The 27,819-nt window shown below is 43.5% G+C and overlaps 1 protein-coding gene across 13 annotated transcripts in view; it reads left to right on the top strand.

The window, feature by feature from the left end:
• ZMIZ1 (zinc finger MIZ-type containing 1) overlaps positions 1 to 27,819 on the top strand; it is a 1,075,801-nt gene that overhangs the window by 1,012,426 nt on the left and 35,556 nt on the right. For all 13 annotated transcript variants that reach the window (XM_029609503.1, XM_029609504.1, XM_029609506.1 and 10 more), the window contains 2 exons: positions 10,700 to 10,947; positions 13,710 to 13,873. In XM_029609503.1, the coding sequence (XP_029465363.1) occupies positions 10,700 to 10,947; positions 13,710 to 13,873 (412 nt within the window). The remainder of the gene's footprint in view (positions 1 to 10,699; positions 10,948 to 13,709; positions 13,874 to 27,819) is intronic.

Raw genomic sequence — 27,819 nt, 5'->3', positions numbered from 1 at the left:
CCACCATTAGGTGCTCCCTCAGACCGAAGTCCTAGTCTCACTTATAGGCCTGAACATACCATTAAAACCCATAATTTGGGGTTCTTCCATCATCACATGTTGTTTTGTAACATGTTGTTTTACCTATAAACCGGAGTGAAGGCATCTAGCTAAACTTCGGTATAAAAAAGCCTTTAAATAAAATAAATAAATCACACATTCTGGCAGTGGAGTCCTGCTGGTTGGAGGTGCTTGAACAGGGTGTATCTCTTCAAGGACAACCAGAAGAGCCTCCTGGTTCACTATCTTTGTCATTGGAGTCCTGGATAAGTAAGCCTCTGCCAGTAGGCTCAGAAGAAGACTCTACAGGTATATCTTCTGATCTGTTTCTGGATCTTCCTGACCACACCTTGTCCCTGTAGGATCTCACCTATTCTAAATTTATGGAAAAGATGGGCATAATGCTTGTCGTCCATGTCAACAAAGGCAGGACCCCAATTCAAAATTACTCAGTCTGCTTCAAGTTCTGGACACACCATCAGAGTTGGGAGCCCTCCCAGTTCATAACAACCTCTACATATTTCAAATGAGAATGTGGGAAACTCCTATTATGGGCTTTCCAAGGGCAAGGAAGCTTGACCATTACTACAGAGGTCAGAAGTCTATGGGATTTGGTGTCTTCCAGCTACTGCATCAGTCTGTAGTGGTCGAGTCTGCTATGAAAAAAGCAAAAAAGACCAGAATTCATTCAAACTCACCTCCAAGGAAAGATCAAGACTGCTTGATAATTTCGACAAGAAAGTCTTTCAAAGCTCTATGCTCTCCGCTCACATCACTATGAATTAATGACTGTATTCAGAAGCTAAAGCCTTTTCTATAGCCCATGAAAGGTGGTACTTATTATCCCCAACTGCTTTTGGATTCGGAAATGGCATCCATCACTTTCTCAGGTCTATGTATGAGTCATTCGACTCTGTTTCACATACCTCCTCAGCACCAATTGGGTCTCGTTGCATGGTGTTGCTTGGAGTGAGCAGCATTCGGGAAGATATCCATGAAAAGTTGGTTGACAACTGTTATGGTGAGAAGCTCAGAGAAACAGTTGCTCAGACTAAAGATCAAAACATAGCAGTACAATCTTTCTCAACAGTTTCTGAACAGATATATAAGAACATAAGAAATTTCCATGCTGGGTCAGACTAAGGAACCATCAAGCCCAGCATCCTGTTTCCAACAGAGGCCAAACCAGGCCACAAGAACCTGGCAATTACCCAAACACTAAGAAGATCCCATGCTACTGATGCAATTAATAGCAGTGGCTATTCCCTAAGTAAACTTGATTGATAGCCGTTAATGGACTTCTCCTCCAAGAACTTATCCAAACCTTTTTTGAACCCAGCTACACTAACTGCACTAACCACATCCTCTGGCAACAAATTCCAGAGCTCTATTGTGCGTTGAGTGAAAAAGAATTTTCTCCGATTAGTCTTAAATGTGCTACTTGCTAACTTCATGGAATGCCCCCTAGTCTTTCTATTATTTGAAAGTGTAAATAACCGATTCACATCTACTCGTTCAAGACCTCTTATGATCTTAAAGACATCTATCATATCCCTCCTCAGCCATCTCTTCTCCATGTACAAGCAACCATACTTCCAAAGATGTCTCTATCGATCTTTTCAACAGTATCATCTACCATCTCTTCCAGTCCAATGTTAGCAGCCACTTCATGTCAGACCAGGATATGGGCAATTAATAAATTCAAATAAAATATTAAAAGATAAAGACATTGACCGCAGGAATGCGGTCAACATAAACCACTCAACAGACCTAACCCAAACCTGGGCCTAGTTTTTGATCCCTCCTAGGAAAGTGGTATCAGATAACCAAGAACTGCTGGGTCCTCAACATTGTGCAGTCTGGTTACTGTTTAAGATTCTCCCAGCTACAGTCCCTCCTGCATTGTGTGCCTCTCAGTCCAGATCCATCTCACTTGCTGCAGCTTCACCTGAAAGTCCAATCACTTTTGCAACAATGACCAATAGAGCCAATCCCTGCAACCAAACATGAACAGGGCTACTACTTCCAATAATTCCTTATTCCCAAAAAGTCAAGAGGATTGAGACCCATTCTGGACTTGACACTTGGACAAACATCTAATCTAAAAAAAATAAAAAATGAAATCCCTCAGCATGATTCTTCCCTATATATAGAAGGACAAATGAATGTGAGCCTTGGACTTAAAGAATACATATTTTCACTTACCCATCCACCTTTCTCATTGGAGCTACCTTGTCTTTTAGGTGGATTCTTCCTAAAATATTGGCAGCTTCAAGAGTCTTTACAAAATATCTCACAGCTCTCATCTGAGTTGTCAAAGCAGGGCCGGATTAAGACCAACTGATGCCCTAAGCAGAGCTCAACAATGGTTCCCCCTCTGTCCTTCTATTGCTTAATTAAGAGATTAAGATTCAGTAAGTGCTGAAGGTGAAATAAGAGATTAAAAATTCAATTTTCTTCCAGGCCATCTCCTAGGCCAAACTTCACAACTGTGCTAAATATAAACTTTTATTTAAATTATATTTATTTAACCCTAAATAACAGTAAGCAATATAAGCAAATTATTTACTTACAACTAGGGGGGCAAAAGAAAAAAATGCAAATTTTTAACACACACTGGTGCCCCCCTTCTCTTGGTGCCCTATGCACATGCTTATTTTGCTTAATGGTTAATCCATGGTTGCGTAAAGCAATACAAGTTTTTCCGTACCTGAACGACTGGCTAGTCATGGCAAATTCTTGAGAGGAAGTACTCCATTCTCTGCACTACATGATTTCTCTTTTACAATAATTGGGCTTCCTAGTCAACTTTGAGAAATTGAATCTAATCCCCACTCAGAAGTTCAAGTTAATCAGAGCATGGATACACTCATTTCAGGAGACAGCATTCCTATCTTCAAATGGGACAAGACAAGGCTTTCCTACAGGAATTTTAGTTTCAGAAATTGATGTCTCAGGTGCATCAGTTGGTGAATACTATACGCCTGATGGTCTAGTCCTGTCTACAGGTGTTCGGCTTGATGGCAGCAACCCTGGAAGTGGTGCCGAAGGCGAGAGCACATATTCATCCTCTTCAGTACTCGCTACTGTCTTGTTGGAACCTGCAGTCTCAAGACTATTCGGATCGGCTCCACTTGCCGATGGAAGTGGTGGTTACAGGAGGCTCATCTGAGAAAAAATGTTTCCTTGTTCTCCCCGGCCTGGTTGGTACTTACGACAGATATGCGTCTCCAGGGTTGGGGAGCTCACTGTCAGGAGCTGACGGCCCAAGGGCATTGGATTGCTGAAGAGTCCTGCTGGAACATCAATTGCCTAGAAGCCCGGGCAGTCCAATTGGCATGTTTTCAGTTCATCCCCAGGCTGCAGGATTAAGCAGTCTGCATGATGTCAGACAACATGACGACTGTGGCGTACATCAGTCACTAAGGAGGAACCAAGAGCTAGCAAGTGTCACAGGAAATAGACCAGCTTATGGAAAGGGGGGAAGGTCATCTACAGAGCGGACTTTCTCAGTAGAGAGAGTCTGGTCCCAGGAGAATGGGTATTGTCCACGGAGGCATTTTAGCTGATTGTGGATTGCTGGAGCCTTCTGTTCCTAAACCTGCTGGTGAATTCTCGCAGTGCAAAAGTTCCTTGATTCTACAGTCTGAGGAGAGATCCATGGTCTCTGGGCATGTATATACTCTCGTACAGGTCTGGCCAGAAGATAGGTTGCTTTACACCTTTCCTCAGTGGCCATTGCTGGGCAGGATGATTCGCAAAATTGAAGGCCACAGGGGCTAGTATTCCTGGTGGTGCCGAATTGACCCAGGCATCCGTGGTATGTGGATATGTGAGACTCCTGGTGGAGGCCTCTCTTCAGCTTCTGCCGTGCCAGGATCTGTTACAGCAGGGTCCAGTTCTTCATGAGGATCCAACTCAAATCTGTCTTTCGATTTGGTCCTTGAGAGGGTTCGCCTGTTGAAGCATGGGTATTCTTCAGCGATGATTTCCATCTTACTTCGAGCTTTAAATTTCTCCACTTCCTTAGCCTATGTTCAGGTTTGTAGAGTATTTGAGGCCTGGTGTGAGGAGCGTGGTGTTCTTCCTCATTCAATTAAGATCCCACTCATTCTGGACTTTTTTGCAGCATGGGTTGAATAAAGAATTGAGCCTTAATTCCTTGACAGTGCAGGTTGCATCTCTTGCCGGTTTCAGGGATCTGGTGAATGGTAATTCCTTGTCACCCATTGTGATGTGGTCCATTTTTTTGAAGGTAGTGAAGCATCTTAGGCCTCCCTTGAGATTACCGGCCCCCTTGTGGAGTCTTAACTTGGTGCTGGATTTCTTGGCGGGCCCTACATTCTGACCCCTGCATAGCCTTTCCTTGCGGTTGTTGACCTTGAAGTTGGTGTTCCAATGGCTATATGTTCTGCGCATCAAATGTCTGAGCGCAGGTCTTGTCTTGCCGGGAGCCATTCCTTCGGATGACTCCAGGGGCATTACAGCTGTGAACTGTTCCCTCTTTCTTGCCCAGAGTGGTGTCAGACTTTTATTTGAATCAGTCCATCTCCTTGTTATCCATGGATAAGATCAGGAATGCAGAGTAGTATCACTGCATTCCTTGGATGTCAAGAGACTTCTTGTGCAGTATCTGAGGTTTCTGAGCCTTTCTGGAAGACGGATCGCCTGTTTGTCCTCCATGGTGGGAGTATGCAGGGCGCTCCAGCTTCACGGGCTACCATAGTTCGCTGGATTAAGGAGGTACTCACGGCTGTGATTGTGATGCTGAAAAGCTGTTACCTACTCAGGTTAAGGCTCATTCCACTAGGGCTCAGGCAGTGTCATGGGTGAAGGTTAGATTGTTGTCTCCTGTCGACATTTGCCAAGCTGCGATGTGGTGCTCCTTACATATGTTTTCCAGGTTTTATCGTTTGGATGTGCAGGCTCGGGAGGACGCAGCCTTTACACGGGCGGTGTTGACTGAACCACAGGAAGCCTCCCACCCTGTTCAGGAGTAGCTTTGGTACATCCCACTGGTCCTAAGTCCATCTGTCTACACACTAGGAAATGGAGAAATTACTTACCTGATAATTTTGTTTTCCTTAGTGTAGACAGATGGACTCAGCTTCCCGTCCTTGGCTGTCGCATGAGTGTGTCAATATTCCTTCTGTGGGGCTCTAGATCCCAAGGCATTCCTGGTAAGTGTTTATCCAGTCCCTAGATTGGGGTACCTAGATTCTTATATAAGTTCAATGTTCTTGTTGGTTGAGTCCAGTTATGGTTGATTGTTTATAATCAAGTTTACTAGTCTGTCCACAGTTGCTTTTGAAGAGAATACTGGCAGGCTATGGTCACTGCAGGAGTTTATATACTATGATGTCAACTTGCTCTATCTCCATCTGCTAGCAGGGGAGCATAACCCACTAGGCCTGAGTCCATCTGTCTACAGAAATGAAATTATCAGGTAAGTAATTTTTTTCAAATGAATTAAGCAAATATGATTCATTTAATTCACAGGGCTTTCTCAATTTGTTTTGGGGCCCCTCCGAAAGAAACAAATTAGCCCTATTCATTTCATTTTCCTAATTCGATGAAACTAATGCACATCCCTATTGGTGACAGCCATCCATGTAGTACCACAGATCCGCCTCCATATTTGTTACCTTCAATGGGGCCTGCAGTTTCAATTGTATCAGCTAACTCAACCTCTTATTGACTGTGGTATAGATTACAGGGGACATGAGACAAAATTTTCAGTGGTGGCTATGTCCACCAGTTCTCAAAGAAGGAATTTCTCTTCAAGCGCTCCCTCATCAATTAGCAATGGCAAAGGATGCCTCCACCAAAGGATGGGGCTCACACAGGAATCTTTTGCACCCGGGGCACTTGATCTCTCAGGGAAAGCCACTTGCAGATCATCCTGCTAGACTTAAGAGAATAAAACATGCTCTCTCAGTGTTTGTGCACTTTCTTCAAGGAAGACACATCTTGGTTCAAACCAACAATCAAATTGCCATGTTTTATGTCAAGAAAGAATGAGGCACAGGGCTATAGCCTCTCTGCCAGGAAGCGCTTGAAGATTTGGGATTGGACAGCAGGAATCGATATGTCCTTCAAACCATCTATCTGCCAGCAATTTCCAAATACTGGAAGATCACTTCAGCAGAGTGTTTTGTCCACATGAGTGGTCGCTACAACAATCAGTAGCAGACTAACTATTCAACTTAATGGGGTCTGCCATCAGTGGATCTGTTTGCCTCAAAACCAAAAAGGAAACAAAATACATTCTGTTCAGTTCTACCCTTTGATCTCAGACTGGCTCAGGACGCTTTTGTGTTCGACTGGGGAATAAGCCTCATGTATGCCTTTCCATTGATATGGTTACTCACCAGAAGTGGACAGAAGCATCTCTAGGATCATGTTAGTTTGATCCTTATAGCTCCAGTGTGGCCCAGCAAATATGGTTTGCATATCTGGTTCAATTCTCCAGCAGGCCGCCTAGACATCTGGGGACAAACCCTGCATCATTAATGCAAGACAAAGGGACTCTTTATCATCCCAACTTCTAAGCCCTCAACCTGATATCTTGAACATTGAGCACTTAATATTCATGGACCTTGTTCTGCTTAGAGAAATAGTAGACATACTAGACTCATCCAGAAAGCATAGACTAGAAGAAATTATGCTTTAAAATGGAATAGATACTGCAAATTGTGCCATCAGAATGCTTTGGACCCGTTGTTTTGTGAACCTAAGTATTTTCTAAAGTTCTTGTTCTGCCATTATGATTCAGGTCTTGCCACAATCTTCAGTGTGTGTGCATTTTAACAGCATACCATGTTCAGATAGACAGTACCCATTTCTACTCATCCACTAATATCTTAATTCCTGAAAAGGCTATGGTATGTCAAACCTCTGATGCAGAAACCACCGGTTCCATGGGACTTGAATGTTATCCTTTCTCAGCTCATGATGCCTCCTTTTGAATTGTTAGTCAGCTTCACTTAAGTTCTTGAAAAGGAAAGTACTTTTTCTGATAGTGGTTACATCAGCCAGAAGAATGGGTGAACGCCAAGCACTTGTTCACTATCCACCTTATATACTGTATTTTCCGGCGTATAAGACGAGTTTTTAACCCCTGAAAATCTTCTCAAAAGTCGGGGGTCGTCTTATATACCGGGTGTCGTCTTATAGGGCGTATATTTGCCGGCATATAGGACGCACTTTTTTCCCCTGAAAATAGGTGAAAAATAAGGAGTGCGTCCTATGCACCGGTAATCCAAATTTACAGCGTCTGGTGGATTCCCCGCGCCCTCACTCCCCGATTGGCCGATGCGCTCTCGCTCCCCGAGTCACTCACCCTCACCTCCGGATGCCATAGAAATTGATTCTCCGCACCCTGGCTCCTCGAGTCACTCCCCCCGGATGCTGTAAAATGTTCATTCTCCGCTCCCCTCGCTCCCTGATTGGCCAGTGCTGGGCAAAAGGGGCTTGCTTCGGCAAGCCCCTTTTGTCCAGCACTGGCCAATCGGGCAGCGCGCCTTCGCTCCTCCCCCCCACCAGATGCTGTAAAAAAGTTCATTCTCCGCTCCCTCGCTCCCCGATTGGCCGGGGAGTGAGGGAGCGGAGAATGAACCACCGGCCAATCGGGCCAGTGGATTGGCCAATCCACTGGTCAATCGGGCAGCGCGCCCTCACTCCTCGAGTCACTCCCTCCTGCTGTAAATGTTGATTTCATCAAAAAAATGGTAGAAAATTATGGTTTTTTTTCCTTAAAAATGTGTATAAAAAAGGGGGAGGGCATCTGCGCCGCTTCACTGCAGTCCTCAGGAGCGAGATCTGAGAGGCAGAGAAGGAGGTACCGGTAATAGGATACAAGGACGGGCCAGAGGGATGCGCTACCGCTCTGATAGTCTTGGAGACAGGGAGGGCTGGGCAGGCAGGGAGAGCTGACCAATCCAAGCAGGATTTGTATACAACAACCAGCCAAGAAGGAGTAGTCTTATATGGCGAGTATATCCCAAACTCTATATTTTAACTGGAAAAGTTGGGGGTCGTCTTATACGCCCAGTTGTCTTATACGCCGGAAAATACGGTACAATTCTTTCACAATAGGGTCATCCTATGTACTCACCTGAAGTTTCTACCAAAGATTATCTCACTTTTCATATTAATCAATCCATCATTTTACCTACCTTCTTTCCAAGACCTCATGAAGGGGAGAAGATACTTCAGATCTTGGACTGTAAGAGAGCCTTGGCTTATTACAAGAAACAAACTCAATCACTTTGTCAGTCTTCTCAGTTGTTTGTGTCATACGACCATAACAGGCTAGGTTTTCCAGTCGCCAAGCATACATTGTCCAGTTGGGTAGGAGAATGCATTCATTGCTACACTTTAGCAGGTTTACAGATTACTGACTCCATCAAAGCTTATCAGGTAAGAGCTATGGCCTCTTCAGTTATGCATCTGCAAAGCTACAAACCTGATCATCAATTCACATCTTTATGTCCCATTGCTGTCTGGACATCCTCTCAAGGACTAACAATAAATTCAGATAGGCAGTTTTGCATTACCTGTTTTCTTAATAGTCTACTCTCCACAGTGGAGTCTGGGTTGATTATTCAGTAAACTCTCCACTGTAGTCTTCAGCTTGGGACTTCCCACATGTAATGGCTAATTCAGCCTGCTTTATTGACGGAAAAAGCAAGTTTGCTTACCATAAGCTGTATTTTCCATAGATCGGATGACATAGCCATGGAATACCCTTCCACCTCCTTGGAAAGTTTACTACAGAGCTATATTTATCTTTGATATAGACTGAGGGGACTCATAAGGCAGTGCCCACACGGGAAATCCTGCACATGCTCAGTAGAACTCAAAGATCTACTAGCTTGGAAGATTAGCTCATTCGGATGACGTAACCCACATGTAATGGCTAACTCATCCTGCTATCTTACCATAAACAATGTTTTCAGTAGCAAACTTGCTGTACAAGAGATGAGACAAAGAAAATGTGGCCTAAAGATTAAGAAACAGTCCTAATTGTTTGAGCATCACTCACCGGATTAAAGAACTTTCACGCTCACCTTGATATTTTGCCTGTATATATTACACCATATAAGCTTCAAAAATAAGCTGTTTGGCACAATGCATATATTAAGAATACTAGCAATAAATTTGAGATGTTGAGATCATTCCTAACATACTGTGCCCTGGCATAAGAGTAAAATTCATTATCGTCATATGTGTAAAACAAAAAGCTCCAGTTCTATAAATGTATACTCTGTATCCACAGAAATCACAACATATCCAACACAGACACACACACCCCTCTAATAATGGGAAGAGAGCAGGATATTTTCCCCTATACCTCACTATACAAAAAAATTCTAGTGTCATCTAAGCAACAGAAACAGACTTCCTCCACTACTGGGCATATTGTGAAACAAAATCCTGCAAAAAAAAACAAAAAACCCACTACAATCTGCAACATTAACTCACAGGACTCAAACAGCAACAACCCTACCTATGAAAAAGCAACACTACAAATATTACACCAGATCCTACAACATCAATATGCCTCCTGTTGGGAAAACACAATGAACAGGACTGCTACAGATCCCTAAACACTAGCAGAATATATCAGCTTGGTCACACTTGCAGAAAATAGAAACACCTTCACCAAATACAGAACGGATGACCACAAATTACAAATTTACAGACAAATATTGAAATGGAAACCCCATGAAACCAAACTCTGTATGCAATATAAAACTTGAAAACTAGAAACCAAAATACATTTCCTTCTACGCTTAACCAAGCCCCCATAATTACTGTGAGGAGAGGACTGTGTTATGTTTCATGATTCATGTGGCAAGGGGAGGGGGGGTTACATAACACTAAACCCCCACCACCCTCAAGAACAATAGGAGCTTAGAGTCCCAAACATATCTCCCGATCCTCCCCACTCCTCTTGTGCTAATTTGCTTCCTCTAAGCCAGTATCTCTTAACTCCCTCGCTTTCCTTTGTGCGCAGCAACCAGCCACTGTGCCTCTAGTCTTGACCCCCCCCCCCCCCCCCACATTCAGTCCGTCTCAATTCCCAGACGCCCACCCTAGAACCCCCCACTTCCCAAGCCAGCCTGCAAACGCATTCCCCACCCAGCCTGTCCACAGGCTGGCTTGCTCTCTGTAGGGGATGTGCTGTTGGATGTGCTGCACCTGCACTGGTGTCTCAGGGGTGGTGCATGTATTCTCCTGCTAATCTGCAAGCCTTGTGAGACAAACAGAGAAGCATGCGATGCAGCCGGCAGCAGATCCCCCTACAGACATACAGAGAGAGCAAGCTAGCCAGGAGGAAACTGCTGAGCACAAATACTTCCAGCGGCCATAATTTAGTCTGGCCATAGCCCAGGCGGCTCACCCCGTTCTGATGCTTGTGTGTTCAAGTGCCAGCCTTTTTCAGAGTGAACAAAAATGTCAAGTGAATATGGAAACAGTAAAGGAAAAAAATGTACTTAGGTGCAAAATATATTTAGGTTTACATGATGGGTTCTATCTCTGGGGCAAAGGTTTTTCTTGTAAGAGACATACCTAACTAATGCCATGTAATTCAATTCTAAATGTAAATCCTTGATTCATTAAGATGTGACTTTTTAAATGGGTTGTGTTACAGCTCAGAGTTTGAAGAAGTTACTATTGACCCAACATGCAGCTGGAGGCCAGTTCCTATAAAGTCAGAGATTCACATAAAAGATGACCCAGATGGCATTCCCTCCAAGCGATTTAAGACCATGAGTCCCAGCCAGATGATCATGCCGAATGTGATGGAAATGATTGCTGCTTTGGGTCCTGGCCCTTCACCCTTCCCGTCCCTCCCACCCCCACCTGGGGGTGGCAATGCCAATGAATATGTCACCCAGGGTGAGTTATTTCTTACTGTAGTTTTTAGCATTGTTCCTGATTTGTTCCGTAGTTGATATCTCCAGACCTTTTAGAGATCCTGAAAAGTAGTATTCCTACTCCTGGTAGATCTGGATTTACAATGGTCCAAGGGGTGACTCCATCCCATGCTCCCTGCTGTCCATTTTCGGTGTGACTGCAGCCCTAATGTTAATACGTAACCAATAAGCATTGATGCTGTTGATGCATCTGCAACATCGCTATCTGCTTCGATGAAGGGGGTGGCAGGAAAGAGAAATTGGATTCAGAGAAAACCAAAACAAGCCCTGATATTTTTTTTTACAATCTGGGGTACTGATGCACAGACATAAGGGGAAAAACACAGGACTGCTTCTATGGCCAAGTGCATAAGCAAAGCACATCGAGCAGCACTGTCTGAATTTTCAAGAAGGTTCATAACCCATTAAAAATGTTGCTAGCAGTAAATGTTTTATGGGTTATTGTAAGGCTTAGGGATAACTGCACAGAACAGCAGTTGCTACCCTTAAAAAGAAACATGGGGGTAACCTCCACGGCGTGGCAGATACTACCATAAGAAGGTTGCTGGGCTGGCTAGACGGACCATTTGGTTCTTTTCTGCCATCATTTGATGTTAGTCTGTTAATCTATGATGGGGATGACAGGGAGAATGGTGATAGACCTTAGAGGTTTCGGGGGGAGGGGGGATTGAGAAGAGGGGATAGGGTAAAGGGATCGGATCAGAAGTCGTAGAGGAAAGGGAAGGCAGCACAGCATCAAAGTAACTTGGGGCAGCCTAAAACGAAACATGTCGCTGATTCCTGCCTGTAATCAGATAATCAGAGCTGAAAGGAATTTCCTGATTTTGAGGTCTTAGACATACTGTGGAAGGATCCGACAGCAAGCAAGTTTTTAAATTTCACAGTGATGAAGGATTTTGTGACTAATAAAATAGTTGTAGACTGATGAATAGAAGAAAAAAGGCAACTTAAATTTGAAATGACCGTGCCTCTATGTATCATTAGGGGTATGATGAGGAATTTTAATTTCTTTTTGTTTCATTGGGGAGTTTAATGTCTTTTCCTTTTTTTTTTATTTCTTATAGTGCTTGATCTTTTTGAATAGCACACACTAAAATGTTAATGTGTGCAATTTAAAAACATCTATCTATTATCGGAGACTTCTACACCTCAATCAGGAAGAGGCTCTTAACTCAGATTATCTGATTACAGGCAGGAATCGGTGACTAGTTTCTGTTTATGCTGCCCCAAGGCACCGTCAGTGCCAAGCTAACCTCACCCCTCTTCAAGACCTTGAATCCCATGGCTTAATCCCCATTTCCCTTCCTTCCCCTCCACTGACACCATTTTGGAGTAGGGCGCTGGTGGGACAGGAGTAACTGGGGATTGCTCCTGCCCACTGTGGACTCTACATATGGAGTAGGATGCCAAGGAGGGGCAGTGCCAGGGAAGTGGGGGCAAAGACATAGGTGGGGGCTGTTTGTGTTTCCCACCCATTTAGTTGGCAAGGGGAGGAAATTTTGTAAACAAAACAAAATTTGAAATGTTGACGTTTAAACGAAAGCACATCCCTAATCATCAGTGAACACACTTTGTATGAAACCTGAATATCAAGAAAATATAACAAATATTGTGCATGTTCCCCCTATTGTGGATTAGCCAAAGGCATTGAAAAAGGCAGCCCTAAAGCAAATACACAAATCCATTATAAGTGTTTACTTCTGGAGCTGGCCAAGTAGTTCAGCAACAATGCTGCTGTGTGGAAGAACTCATTATGATTCCTGGAGGGGTGGGGGTTGAGCCTCAACCATTATACAATAGTGACACGTAGTGGTCAGATTCAGAGTGCACATGTATTGTGTTCAAGAGGGAGCTGTGATCTGTGGCTCCTAGACTGTCACTGCAATAACTATGCTAAACGGGGGATGGGGGAAGGTGTGGCAATAGAAAATAGAGGAAAAATCCTTATGGTGCCATAGCCCAGTAGATGCTAGTTCCAGTTTTGCTTAGAAGCCCAAGGATGCAGAAGGAAGCTGGTGGGCTAAAAAGAAACAAAAATAGTGTGCACTTAGCTAGAGTAATCCAGTAATGGGAGGTGTCCTTTCTTTCTTCAGCTCATTTCACCTCATTATTTCAGAGCCTAGTGTACAGGAATCTTGAACAGAGAGGATGATTTTCACAATGACTTCTGTGGGTAAAGAAGTGCTTTTTACCCTTTGGAAATGGCCCTTTCAAAAAATATTTGCGTAATACGCACATAAAATTACACACATACACATTTTGGGGATAATTCTCAAAATGATTTACCTGTTTCAAACAGGGTTTTACACGTATAAATGCACTTTATGCATGTTAGTAGGCTTTTAAAAATAATTATGATAGTATGTTACATATCATTTTCCTTTGAAAATAACCCTGTTAGTGTTGCTGGGATCATTTTCAAACTGAACTTAAGTACGTAAGTCTGCTTTGAAAATTGGTGTACCTTATGTGCATATTACAAAATTGCCACCGTATTGGCTGCACCTAGATTAAAGTACAGAAATCTAAAACTGTCCTCACAAAATTGATGTTGACTTAAAAAAAAACCAAAAAACCAATCCAAGGTTTTTACCACTTGCTGGCCTTCCCCTTATGCCCTGGAGTTGCTTCTGTTGTATTTTAAATGTTGCTGAGCATTATATCACCATAGCGTGTATTGTGACTTTAAAAATATGTATTTTTGTTTTCTGGGATTTTCTTTAGGAAACAGCTACCAAGGTCACGGCAACTTTGACTTCCCTCATGGAAATCCTGGTGGAACGTCTATGAATGACTTTATGCATGGACCACAGCTATCTCACCCACCAGACCTACCAAACAGCATGGCACCTCTGGACAAACCCTTAAGTCACCCCATGCAGGATTCTGTACGTAACACACTAGCCATTGTTTACCTGTGTTTTGTTTGTTTGGTTCTTTGGTTTATATATGTCTGTGTTTTATCGGGATGTATATACTGTGCCGCCTACTAGAAACACTGTTTCCTACAGCAAATCTCCATTACTTGCAGGGGGCATAGAAAAACAAGAAAGGAGGTGTGAAAAAAATCTTTAGATTGTCTAAATATCCACAAACGGGATATTTGCAGTGACGTCTCAAGGTTCATAGAGTATAAGAGCTAGAAGTCCCCCAACATGGACAGTGTTTCACATAGGCTGCAATGGAAGGGACATACACCTAAAATGAAGAGGACAAATCAAAGACGACAAGGCCAAAACAGAGTATTCCTAGAACTAGATAAACTAAAGAAGGTACAGGACTTAACGAACAAAAAACCTTGACATTATCCAAACTATGTGCTCAATATTCAAAGACGGCTGAGCACCTGATTTAAAGTGCCTTAGTTATATAGGAGCTTTATTTGGGTACCTGTATTAAACTGTATAAGACACCTTAAATAGCTGAATATAGGCAACTAAGTAAAGATCCTAAACTAAGGTGAGGTATTGAGCCGCTTAAATGTAAGCACCTTAGGTGCTGAAAATTGACACTGAGCGCATAACTTCATTCCCCCACCATGGGCCCTGCCTTTGGCCACAGCTGCTTTTAAGGCACCTAAATTTAGGTGACCAGACACTGCCAATTTTTAAATTAAAAAATCTAGGAAGCTAACTTTTAAAGTTATGTGCCTAGGTCTTTTGAACATTTGATCTTTATACATTTTCTTTGTGTAACAATCAGTATAATCATGCTTTTTGCCATACTTGTTTTTGTTCGGATTTCATATAAGCTTGAGAAACCAGCAAATACAAAGACATGCTGTCAGTTCACATTTTTAGCCTTCTCCTAGGACAAGCAGGATGGTGGTCCTCACATGTGGGTGACATCATCCGATGGAGCCCGGCATGGAAAACTTTTGTCAAACTTTCTAGAAGCTTTGACCAGCACACTGAGCATGCCCAGCCTGCTACTATCCACGCATCCACACGAGGTCCCCCTTCAGTCTCTTCTTTTCCGCGGTGCAGTTGCCTCGCAGTCCATGGAGCTCCAATTTTTTTCATCTTTTCCCTGATTCATAGAGGTTTTTTTTCTGAATCCTCGTGGGTCACCCTTCGTGGTCGGTGCCCCCCTCGGTATGGCAGATCCGTTTTTGGCCATTTTTTTCCAAACTTGTGGTCGATTCCCAACTCCTCACCCCAAGGTGTCCGTCGGTCATTGACCGCACGCCGGGCTTTTTCATGGCATCGATCGGTTTTCTCCGGTGCCCGCAGACCATGTCCATCACGGATCCAGGATTCAGTATTAGGAGATGTTCAGAGGTTCAGGTTATCTTGTCAGTCTCAATCTCCATAGAAGTTTCATGTAAGACAGACGAAATTGAAGGATGCGAAGACATACCATACCCACATCTGTATCATTGTAAATTGGGAAATCCATTTTAAACATAGGGAGGTTAACTTTAAAAGATGCGTGCGCCCATATACGCATGTAAAAGGGAGCACACAAATTTTCAATAGCATTTGATAAAATGCGTATATTTTGCCTGTTCAGTTTATAGAATAAGCATATGTTAGCGCGGGAACATACGTGTGTATGTAAGCTAGCACACGTATTTCTGCAATCTGTTGCAACCAGATATACCAATTCAGTGAGCGCACGTACTTTACCCCTATTTTAAATATATACATGCGTATAGTTTGTGCTCAAAAATAAAATAAGACACTCTCGCATATCTGGTTTTACACGCACATCTCAGCATTTTTTTTTTAATTTACACTTTATTAACTTTTCGTTGAAACAAGCACAAAACTTCATATAGAAAACAGAAAAATGATGAAACAGAAATAAACAAAAATCTATTACATGCAATTTTCAAGTTGCATCACTTTTCAAAGCAGGTAAAATTAAAATGGGGCCCGGCATTTCGATGGGAGACAAAAGAAAATCACCAGGAAATTAACTTAACGTGACAGTGGTGTATTATTATTATTGATTGTCTTGTAGTTTATTCTCCAGGAATAGCTCTTCCGGAAATACATAGAAACATAGAAATGACGGCAGAAGAAGACCAAACGGCCCATCCAGTCTGCCCAGCAAGCTTTCGCACTTATTTTTTTCATACTTAGCTGTTACTCTTGGCCCTTATAAGTAACTTTTTGGTTCTATTTCCCTTCCACCCCTGCCATCAATATAGATAGCAGTGCTGGTGCTGCATCTAAGTGAAGTATCTTCTAATTGTTTAGGGGTAGTAACCACCGTAATAAGCAAGCTACTCCCATGCCTGTTTGCCCGACCTGTGCAATTCAGTCCTTATTGGTGGTTGTTTGAATATAAATCCTCTTTTCTTCATTCTCCCCTGCCGTTGAAGCAGTGAGCTGCGCTGGATATGTATTCCAAGTGAAGTATCAGGCTTAATTGATTCTGGGTAGTAACCGCCGTAACAAGCAAGCTACTCCCCTGCTTTTTTGTGGATGCAAATCCTTTTTTCCACATTTCCTCTTGCCGTTGAAGCATAGAGCAATGTTGGTGTCGCATTAACCGTGTGTATGTTTATTGAATAAGGATATTAATCTCCAGGTAGTAGCTGTCATTCCCGCAAGCCACCCCCATGCCTCTTCTCTTCATTCACATCCTCTAGACTTTATGGATCCATAGTGTTTATCCCACGCCCCTTTGAAATCCTTCACAGTTTTCGTCTTCACCACTTCCTCCGGAAGGGCATTCCAGGCATCCACCACCCTCTCCGTGAAGAAATACTTCCTGACATTGGTTCTGAGTCTTCCTCCCTGGAGCTTCAAATTGTGACCCCTGGTTCTGCTGATTTTTTTCTGATGGAAAAGGTTTGTCGTTGTCTTTGGATCATTAAAACCTTTCAAGTATCTGAAAGTCTGAATCATATCACCTCTGCTCCTCCTTTCCTCCGGGGTGTACATATTTAGATTCTTCAATCTCTCCTCATAAGTCATTTGATGAAGACCATCCACCTTTTTGGTCGCCCTTCTCTGGACTGCCTCCATCTTATCTCTGTCTCTTTGGAGATACGGTCTCCAGAACTGAACACAGTACTCCAAGTGAAGCCTCATCAAGGACCTGTACAAGGGGATAATCACTTCCCTTTTCTTACTTGATATTCCTCTCTCTATGCAGCCCAGCATTCTTCTGGCTTTAGCTATCGCCTTGTCACATTGTTTCACCGACTTCAGATCATTAGACACTATCACCCCAAGGTCTCTCTCCTGCTCCGTGCACATCAGCCTTTCTTCCCCCATCGAATACAGTTCATTTGGATTTCCACTCCCCATATGCATGACTCTGCACTTTTTGGCATTGAATCTCAGCTGCCATATCTTCGACCACTCTTCCGGCTTCCTTAAATCCCGTCTCATTCTCTCCACTCCTTCTGGCATGTCCACTCTGTTGCAGATCTTAGTGTCATCCGCAAAAAGACAAACCTTACCTTCTATCCTGTCCGCAATGTCGCTCACAAAGATATTGAACAGGACCGGTCCCAACACCGATCCTTGCGGTACACCACTTAAAACCGCTCTCTCTTCAGAGAGGGTTCCATTTACCATCACACATTGTCTTCTGCCCATCAACCAGTTTACAATCCAGGCCACCACCTCGGCACTCACTCCTAAGCTTCTCATTTTATTCACCAGTCTCCTGTGCGGGTCTGTATCAGAAGCTTTGCTGAAATCCAAATAGATGACATCGCGTGCTCTTCCTTGATCCAATTCCTCGGTTACCCAGTCAAAAAAGTCAATCAGATTTGTCTGACAGGATCTTCCCCTGGTGAATCCATGATGCCTCTGGTCCAGCAATTCTCCCGACTGTAGATAGTTCACTATTCTCTCTTTCAACAGTGACTCCATTACTTTTCCCACCACCGAAGTGAGGCTAACTGGTCTGTAGTTACCAGCCTCTTCTCTGTTCCCACTCTTGTGAAGCGGGACCACCACCGCTCTTCTCCAATCACTCGGCACCACTCCCGTTTCTAGGGATCTATTGAACAGGTCACACAGCGGACCCGCCAGCACATCACTGAGCTCCCTCAGTATCCTGGGATGAACCTTATCAGGCCCCATGGCTTTGTCCCCTTTCAGTTTCCCCAGCTCTTCCCATACATTTTCTACTGTAAATGGAGTTACTTCTACTCCATTCCCCTCCAGTTTCTTGTTAACTAGCGATGGTTCTTCTCCAGGGTCCTCTTTAGTGAACACAGAACTGAAGTATTCGTTTAATATTTCTGCCATTTCTTCGTCTCTCTCCACACATTGATCCTTTTCAGCTTTCAATTTCACTATACCACTTTGAACTTTTCTCTTTTCACTGATGTATCTGAAAAATGTTTTATCACCTCTCTTTACCTCTTTGGCAATCCTCTCTTCCGCTTGACTTTTTGCCGTCTTGATTACTTTCTTCATCTCCCTCAGTTCTACCAGATATTCTTCTTTGTGCTCCTCCCTTTGGGATACGAAAGGGAGGACCACATACGAAATACGGAAGTGAAACTTTCCCCATTACCTCTTATACAGCATCTGCAGGGATACTTTAATACAAATGTATACCCGAGGGATTAACACTTGAGATCTCATTGTTAAAAAATCCCTCCTCTTTAATTGGGTTTCCCTAGATAGGTCTGGAAATATTCTTACCACTTGATCATGAAAATGAAGATTAATATTTTTGAAATATCTTTTCATAATATCATTTACATCACTTTCAATTATAAGAGAAATAAGAAGCGTAGATCTTTCTAAAATTTCTACTTGAGAATTTTCTAGGAATTGCGTTAGATTAGACATAGCTTCAAACTGGTCAGGTTTGTCCCTTTTGCTAGCTTTTGGGATAAAGAAAAATTTATTTATCATAGGAATTTTATCATTCTCATACTTTAAAATTTCAACAAGAAATCTCTTTAAGGTAACAAAATTTTCTTCACCCAGTATTCTTGGAAAGTTCAATAGTTGGAGGTTTAGGTGCCTTGCTTGATTTTCTAAATACTCCACTCTCCTGGACAGGTATCCATAATCATTAACTAGCTGTAGGTTACAAGCTGACACTTGATTAGTGGTTTACTCCACTATTTCAAATCGTTTTTTCACCTCCTGAATCTCGCTGCCCAATTTTTGATCAAGAGTCTTAACATTTAAAGTCAAAGTTTCATACTTGTTGTGGGAATCCTTAACTAAGCCACCCAGGCTTACTAAAAGATCCCACATCGCCTCCAAAGTAACCACTGCAGGTTTAGAGGGGATTGAAACACTTCCACCCCCTTTCCTACCGTGACCATACTTGGGGTTTCCAGCGCCATCGCCTCCATGATCTTCTCTTTTTCATCCAGAGATATCTCTGTTGAAGGGAATCGCTCGGATCCAGCAACCTCCCTCAGCAACATGGTTTCCAGCATGCTTGACGAAGGTTGCAGTCGCAGGATTTGCTCACCAGCTCGGGTTCCCCTTCCCATCGCTGTGCTGATGTCATCATCCTGCGTCCCTCCTCGAGCCGCGTGATCTCTCGCTGGTAGCGGTAGGTTCCGACAATCGGGAGGACTCAGAGTTGTTTCTCCAAGTGTCTCCGGAGCTCCCTCTCCAGTAAGCACAGCGGGGACTTCTCCTCCCTTCACCACCAACTGGGTCATAAAGGACGGCATTGTTCGCTGTCCAACAGGTAGGGTTGATTCCGGGGGAACAGTTCGAACCCTACCCTTTCTTTTCGGCGGCATCTTTCAGGAAAGTTAATTCAGAGTAATGGCGTCTCTCTTTGCGACTGCTCACGCCAGCATCTTGGGCCCCGAATGCCATTCTTTCCATCTCAGCATTTTTTAAAAGCTACATGCATGAGTGAAATTAGCAGTTTAATCAATTAGCCCACTAGTCTGCCCAGTTCCCCTGCAGTTCATCGAGACCCCCATGGTTCTTCAGCCTGAACTCCCCCTAGTTAACCCAAACTTCTCACTCAGCCATTAGTAAACAATAAACCTGTTTATTATAACTTGCACCTGATAATTAGCAGGTATAAACTTACAAGCATGAGTGCACAAATATATACATGGACATGTCTCTTAAACTATAACTGTACATATATAAGTGCTGGCCCTACCCTAGAACACTCCTTTACAACTCCCTTTTTGCATGAGTATCTTGAACATTTTTACAATACAGATTGCCAGCATAGAGGGTACGTCTGTGTGTAAATGCTTAATTTTACGCATGTACTGTTTTGAAAATTTGGCTCTAAATTTTCAGCTGATTTATTATGCTGTGATAAGACAATATTGTGTGTTAAACAGCATGTAACACGCATTAGACACCATTTATTGTGTGATATTGCCTTATCACGGAACTATCATACGATATTGTATGATATTTTCAACGTATTCCTTCCCCATTGAAATAAGCTCCTTTATATGCATTCACATGCATAAAATGTCCTAATGCACATAAAGCACCTTATGTATAGGCAATTCAATATAAATAAAATAATATGGCTGACGTAGAAAAAATTCAGCCCCATTACTGCATCGCATGTCGGGGAGGTGGAGAAGAACCATTGTAGGGTCAGGATACCAACGCGCCTCCTGATGCCCACACCATATTAGCTAAAGGACCAAACAGACTCCCCGCCCCTGAAAAGCTAAGAAAAGTTCCTGGGGTCTTTCATAACCCACATGTCACACACCCCCACCCCCCACCCCCACACACACACCCTGTAGAGGTGGTAGCAACCAACAAAAGGAAAAAAGAGATTTTAAAACACACACTTACCGTATTTTTCGCTCCATAATACGCACCTGTCCATAAGACGCACCTAGGATTCAGAGCAGGAAAATTAAAAAAAAAAAAAAATGGTGTGCTAAACCGGCTCTGTTCCCGGGCGTCTGTGCGTCTTATGGAGCAAATTAGGGGAAGGCATAAACATTTTTTTTGTCCCCATTTCATTTTCGGGTCTGGGGAGGGCCATTTCTGTCCACTCCCTGGATCAGAAAACTTTTATCATTCTCTTTGTTGGGAAAAAAAAAACAAAACCCATCCCAACCCTTTAAATTTAATTAACTACAACCCCCCCCCCCCCCCCCCAAGACTTGCCAAAAGTCACTGGTGGTCCAGAGGGAGTCCAGGAGTGATCTCCTGCACTTGGGCAGTCAGCTGCCAAGATGGCGCCGGCCATCCATTGCTCCTACCATGTGACAGGGGCCGACCAATGGCACCGATAGCCCCTGTGACATAGTAAGGGCAAAGGGCTATCGGCGCAAAATAGATTACTGGCAGCCGACTGCCCAAGTGCAGGAGATCGCTCCTGGACCCCCGCTGGACCACCAGGGACTTTTGGCAAGTCTTTTTTTTTTTTGGGGGGGGGTCAGGAGGGTGGGGGGTTGTAGTTAGTTTTTTGGGTTTTTTTATATTCGCTCCATAAGACGCACAGACATTTTCTCCCCACTTTTGGAGGAAAAAAGTGCGTCTTATGGAGCGAAAAATACGGTATATGCCCCCTTTCAAAAACCCCCACCCCATCATCAACCCACCTTGACTCCCCCTACCCCTTGGTGCAAATACATTCATATCCCTAGAGCCTAGTGGTGTCCCCCCACCCCCTAAACTGAAAAAAAGCTCTATGATCTGGGCGGGCAGCTGGCCCCCCCCCCCCTACCTCCAAAATTCACATGACAGGGGAAATATCTTACTGGACAGCAAGTGATAGGAGAAATGGGCAGTCGGCTCCATTTTAAAATATGGAGCTAACCAGGCCTGGAGCTTAAGGAGTGCTTTGGGCCCCCACTGAGCCCCAATGATGAAATTTGGAGGTACAGGAAGGTTCTGGGGTGGGGATCCAACTTAACACCCCCAGATCATCAAGGCTTTTTTCATGTTGGGGGGGTGAGGGAAACTACCAGACCCCAGGGATATGAATGCATTTAAACAAGGGGTGAGGGGGCCAAGGTGGCTTATATTGAATTGGAGGGATTTGAAGTGCGGTGTTTGCCTCGGGCGGGGGGTTGTGTTGTATACAAATGGGAGGGGTTTGGGAAAGGGGCAGGGCATCATCGTGCATTTAAAAGATCTTATTTTTTTCATTTTGTGGGTCGCTGCCTCTTCTACAAGTGGCAGGAGGATTGGGGGGGGGGGGGTCACAGAAAGATCCCTGGAGTGTTTTGTTTTTTTTTTAGGAAATTTGGGAAAGGGATTTTGGGCCTTGTTTTCTTTGAGCGATGCTGGCCCCAGCCAAGGTGAGCCAGCATCACATGCTTTGGCCCAATTTCAGGTTTCTGCTGTGATATAAAATCATGCCACATGAATGTCGCAATGTTTTGTCAGTGAGGAGCAAACTATCAAGGGACTCAACCCCCTTCCCCTGCAATAAATTGTGCCTCCCACGATAAACTATTGTGGCATAGTGAATAACCGTGTACATTTTCTGTTTGAATCATTTGTCTATTTTAAGTAGCCAAAATGAGAGGGAAAAAACTGACATGACAGCCACCAATGAAAAGGCATGAGCCAAATTTAAAAAAAAAAATAAAAAGTGGCTTCTAAGCTTATATTTCATGACATTAAATTTGTTTTATGCGATGACAGTCCAACAGTAGTTTCCTAAACTAAATTTACATTTCTTTTAAAACATAATTAGTGTTTGATTAGTGTCATGAAAATGTAATTCCTTTGTTTACTGAATTGGGTAAGTGTTTTAGAATTCATCCAAGATGTTAACTTTTATTCAAGGGAAAACTAGATGAAAGAGTTTTTTTAAAAAAATGAAGATTAAGGAGAGACAGTTAAATCCTCCAGAGAATAAATACTTGAATCTATTAATCAAAGTCAAGAAACTTCTAGAGGAAAAAAAAAAGTCTTAACTATACCTCAGCTGTGAGAAATGGATGCAGATACTCCTTATTTCACACACAAGAACTCCAGCCAGGAAAGTGGAGCAGACTACTGTAACACATGCAATAATAAGGTGACAATACTACTGAGCTTCCTGTGAGATGAGGAGCTTTTTTTTTTTTTTTTTTTTTAACATTGATGATGAAAATTACTGGCTGGTCACAATTCGTTGGTGAAAAGTTTTGAACTGTTTATGTAAAAAGGGAATACAAGACATTATGCATGCTGTTACAGTGGGAGCTGACTATGCTTTATTGGTTCTATAAGGGGTCCGTGTATCATATTGAATGTTGCGGGCTTGGTTCTTGCACATTTCCCCCGTGCTTTGCTGGTGTTCCGCACTGACGCAGTCCTCCCTTCAGGGCCACAGTCTCAGGTCTGTTAGCCTCTCATTAACCCGTGTACTTTCTCTTCAGCACTGTGGAAAAAACAGCTCTGCTACTTGGGCCTTAGGTTTATTACAGTCCAATCACAGTACAACTGAACTCTGCCCTGTCGCCATGGACTGAGCTCACCAGCTGGCTCGTGAAACATGGCAGGTTGCTTCCCAGGCAGAGATTTTGTCCGTCAGATGACTGGTTTGGCTTGGCTGTCTCCTTCCTCACTTCCTTAGGGTGGCTGTTTTTACCTCATCCAGTCAGCTCCTCACCTTACACATTTGGAACTCCTTCCTTCAGGGACCCTCAAGTTCTGAGAGGGAGAGGAAACTGATCTGCCTAGAATCTTTTTTTTGCCTTTTTCCCCTCCTCTTGTTTCTCCACTGTCATCCTATTTAATCTACGAGGGTGAGGTGGGGTTTGGAGGCCTGGCTCCTACTTGCGTTTGCTGCCTTGTTTTCTGCCTTCCTTTTGCCTGTGCAGGACATTCATCCCATCACACCTACAAGAAAAAAAAAACATTCAGTTTTGAAAAGCAGAATTTCAGAAATGTTAGAAGTTTGTAGGGCAGATCTATCTTTAGGCTACAACAGGATCCACTGTGATAATGAAATGTGGAATGCTGTTTCCTTGCCGCACCGGGTATGTCTTTCACTCCCCTCCGCCCTTGCTCTCATCTTTGTCACCGTGCCACCTTTCTGTCACCTCTTTCACATTCCCTTTCTCCCCAACTTGCTCTTATCTCTCCCTTGTGACAGCTGGAAGCTGGGAGGAAGCTCTTTTGAGTCACACTTGCATTCGTTGCCTCTCTCGGCTGGGTGGTTCTCAGGAGGAGAATGAACTACAGCAGCCACAGCTCAGAAGTGCTTCCTTCCAGGTCCCAGGGCATTCACTTCCGCTGTCTCAGAGGAGAAAAGGGAGGCTGGGAAGGAGCAACACATCTGGATCCTCCCTCTTCCCGCCAGCGCTACACAGGAGATGCTGTGCTTCTCTTACTCGTGCCAACAGCCCCATATAGTGCAGCTGCCCCAGGCCTTGGTCTGGTTACGCTGGCCTTAAAGACAGCCCTACTTGAAGGATTATAAAGGTTTAGATTTATTTTAAATTAGTGCTAAATTACAGAATTTCCCAAGCACACTGTATCTTTGTAGACTGTAGTTCTTCTGAGAGATGTAGTTCATAACATTTATATTTGCAGTTAGAGGTGCACCTCTTTAAAAATATACCTACTATTTTTCCCTTCTGATCGCCGCCAGCTCTTTGTGCTTTGGAATATTTCAGGGAGGTGTACATTTCTTCTTATCGTTCGAGGAGTTGGTACGCACAGCTTTCCAGTGTACAGCAGCCCTGGTTTTACTTGCCCCCTTAATGGTGGAAATGTTAAGGTAGAAGGACTTTGTAAAACTCTGACTTGGATGTGGGAATGGAACAGAAGTCGTAAAAGAACACGTAGGGAACGCATAGAGCGATGTGACTTCAGGTTTGTAGAAGGGATGGGTGTGAGGGGGAGGGCATGTTTTAGGATGGGCAGTGTTTGGATGAATGTGTGTGTGTGTGTGCATGAATCAGAAGAGATAGGATTGTGGCGGGGGTGATGCTGTGCATGCTGTGGGGTACGAGAGTTGTGGGTTTGTATGGTGAGTGTGGGGCAAGGCTGGATTTCAGATTTTGGCACTCATAGGCAGGATTGGAGAGGGGGAGGGGGGAGATGAGAGACCCTGGCAATTAGAAAACGGTGGAAGTCCCTTCTCCGGAGTCCCATAGCGGAGCCCCTTTGAAATGGACAGTGGGAGCAGGCTCCTCTGTTGTACAACTGCACCTCTTTGGCCTGGGAATTGGGAGCCTTCAGAATTTGGATCCCTGGGCAGTTGCCTGTGTTGCCTGTGCCTAAATCCAGGCCTTGGGGGGGGGGGGGGTTTATAGGGAATAGAGGGATTTAGGCGTATGTAGAACTATATGGGGAAATGGGGGGTGATGGTGGTGTGGTAGTGGTGTGTATGGTGCATTGAGCTGGGGTCTAGAGGAAGTAAGGTGGTGGTGAGGGTGTGGAGGGGTGTCTCCATGGTTGCAGGGAGAACATATGGGTGGTGTGTTTGGGTTTGTGTGTAGGAATGTGTTTGTGAGGGAGTGGGGAACAGGTGGGAGAAGGTATGTGTGTGTTGTGCATAGCATGGTATGTAGGTGCCAGTGTGACTGAGTGTATGGGAAGGGGCTATGGGCATTTGTGAGGGGGGGTGCAAGTATTTGTAATGATTGTGTGGGATACAGAAACATTTATGGAGTGAGACTGTGGAGAGGATGGTCAGATTGGGAGGGATTGTTGCGGCCAGTTGCTTTGATTATTTTTCCCTGTCTCCCTATATTGTAATGGTGCAAAGTGCTTGGGGCAGGGGGCGTTAGAAGGAAGCGGCAGTCAATATTCTACAGTTTGATTCCTGGAGAGTACAATGGGAATTTTATTTGGAGGCTTGCTCTCTGCAAATGCTGACGCAGTATTTCTGGTTTTCAAACTCGCGCTTGATATTCACATTTTCTTCCTGCATGCCAGATTTTGGTGAATCTCCATCCCTCTTTTGGAGAGTTATTGTTCCTATGGATGTATGCACAAACAGACTGACATCAGCTTCTTCCAATATTCCCTTTGTTGGAAAGCATAAGAAGCAGGGAAACTGCAGAGGCACAGTTTCTTGCTTGTTTTCCAGCATAGATTTGTAGAAGAGGGTAGATGTTGGAGATGTGTATGGGAGGATGGATGGATGGACGGGGTGGGTGGGGGCATAGGTATAGGGGTGGGGTAGGTGCTTCTAATGGAGGGCCGGTTAGCATTCTGACAGTTCTAAGGGGTCCCATAGAAAGCAATGGGGATTCGTTTTTGGAGGCTCAGTTCTCGGAAAATATGGACCCAATATTTCTGGTTTTCAAAGTTGTCTGAAATATTTACATTCTCCCGCAAGCCAGATTTTGTGAATTTTAGTGATGTGCTTTTGTTTTTGTTTTTTCCTTTTGGTTTAGCGCATGCTAATCTTTTAGTTCACATTTAGATTAATTGTGCCAACTGCACAACATGTTTACATTGTTTTTACTACTAACGGTGGAAGCAAACCAAGCAAGTTAGTGTGTGGTTTACTTCTGCAGAGATCCCATGGACCTGCTGCAGTTTTTGACTCAAAAAATGTACAGCAATATATGTATATATATTTGTATGTGTATATATATATATATATATTAAGGATTTCATTTCAGCTATCTTTGTAGGTTAGGATATAAAAGATTTCAGTTTCTCCAGCCAAAAGTTTACTAGGACTCTAATTATAAAAATCCAATCAAAAGATTTTTGCCACAGGATCTAATTTTCTGCTAATTCAGGATAGAATCTAAAGAAAATGGCCCCCATGTTTGAGCCTTTTTAAAGGACCAACAAAAAAGATAGATTTGGGGACCAGACAGATAACCACTAATGTTTACTATTATAATGCTACTAGAAGGAAGCTTTTACATCTGGAGGATGTTGCAGGATGGAAATACTTGCAATAGCAGTTATAAGGAAGTTTTGAGTGGAGATCGTATCATTAGTGAGTGACAAGCAGCAGAAACTTAGTCGCTGGACGAATATGCCCGACTCCAGTTTTCTCCAGAACCAATACAGTTATTAGAAATGCACTAAAAACCAATCTTCAAATATATTTGTGAACTAAAACTAGAAGATTGCTGAGCCCTGATCATTACCTTATATAAATATAACTTTTTTTTTGTGGTTATAGGCCATTGGGCTTAGGATCTATTAAATTGCCAATTGATATTGATATTGGTCATGACTTCACACAGGAATTCATGGCAACTTTTTAATGACTCTGTTATAGTTGCTGGATTGCGGTTATTTCTCTGATATTATACTGAAATCAACAGTGTTAAAAGATCATGATATATGAAACACTCTTCAGTGCCGCACTGATGAGGCCCTTGAGCAAACCTTTTGCTACTTTCTTGTAAACAGAACGTTCTCTAGCTGAACAAACTGAGGGGCCGATGCAATAAATATGTGCAGAAAGCGGGCGCTGAACAAGTCAGCATCCATTTTCTTTAATGCGCCCCTAGCTCCTCCTTGCTAACGAAAACCCGATTGACATCGGCCGTCCGCTGGTTAGGAAAAACGACGCAGAGTTTTTCCTAAACGCCGCACAGCCAGGGGCTTCAGGAAACGGATGCTTGTCAGTTGAGTGTCCATTTCCTGCACCCGACTGCAGGTGTTTTGTTTTGTTTTTTAACTTTTTTTTTAACTTTATTTAGTTTTGCTTTTCCTTCTACTTAATATCGCAGGCAGGTGTTAATTTCTGATCGCTAAATGTACATTCTAGATGCACATTTTTCTTTTTGCATTGGGAATGAATGCCTAATAGGCTCATTCACATGCATTTGCATGTGATGAGCGCTATTAGCTTCACTCCGCGTTGGACACGAGTTGTAGAGGCACTAATCTCCTTATTGCATAAGGGGATTAATTAGTGCCTATGCATCCCGTGTCCAACTGCGGGTTATACAATGCGCTCAGCTGAGCACACTGTATTGCATCTTCCCCTGAGTGTGCCTCAGTGCTCAAGGGCATGGAAACTG

This window comes from Rhinatrema bivittatum, chromosome 7 (assembly GCF_901001135.1).
Source record: "Rhinatrema bivittatum chromosome 7, aRhiBiv1.1, whole genome shotgun sequence".
In the NCBI taxonomy this organism is placed as follows: Eukaryota; Metazoa; Chordata; class Amphibia; order Gymnophiona; family Rhinatrematidae; genus Rhinatrema; species Rhinatrema bivittatum.
This window is presented reverse-complemented; position numbering and strand designations above follow the sequence as displayed.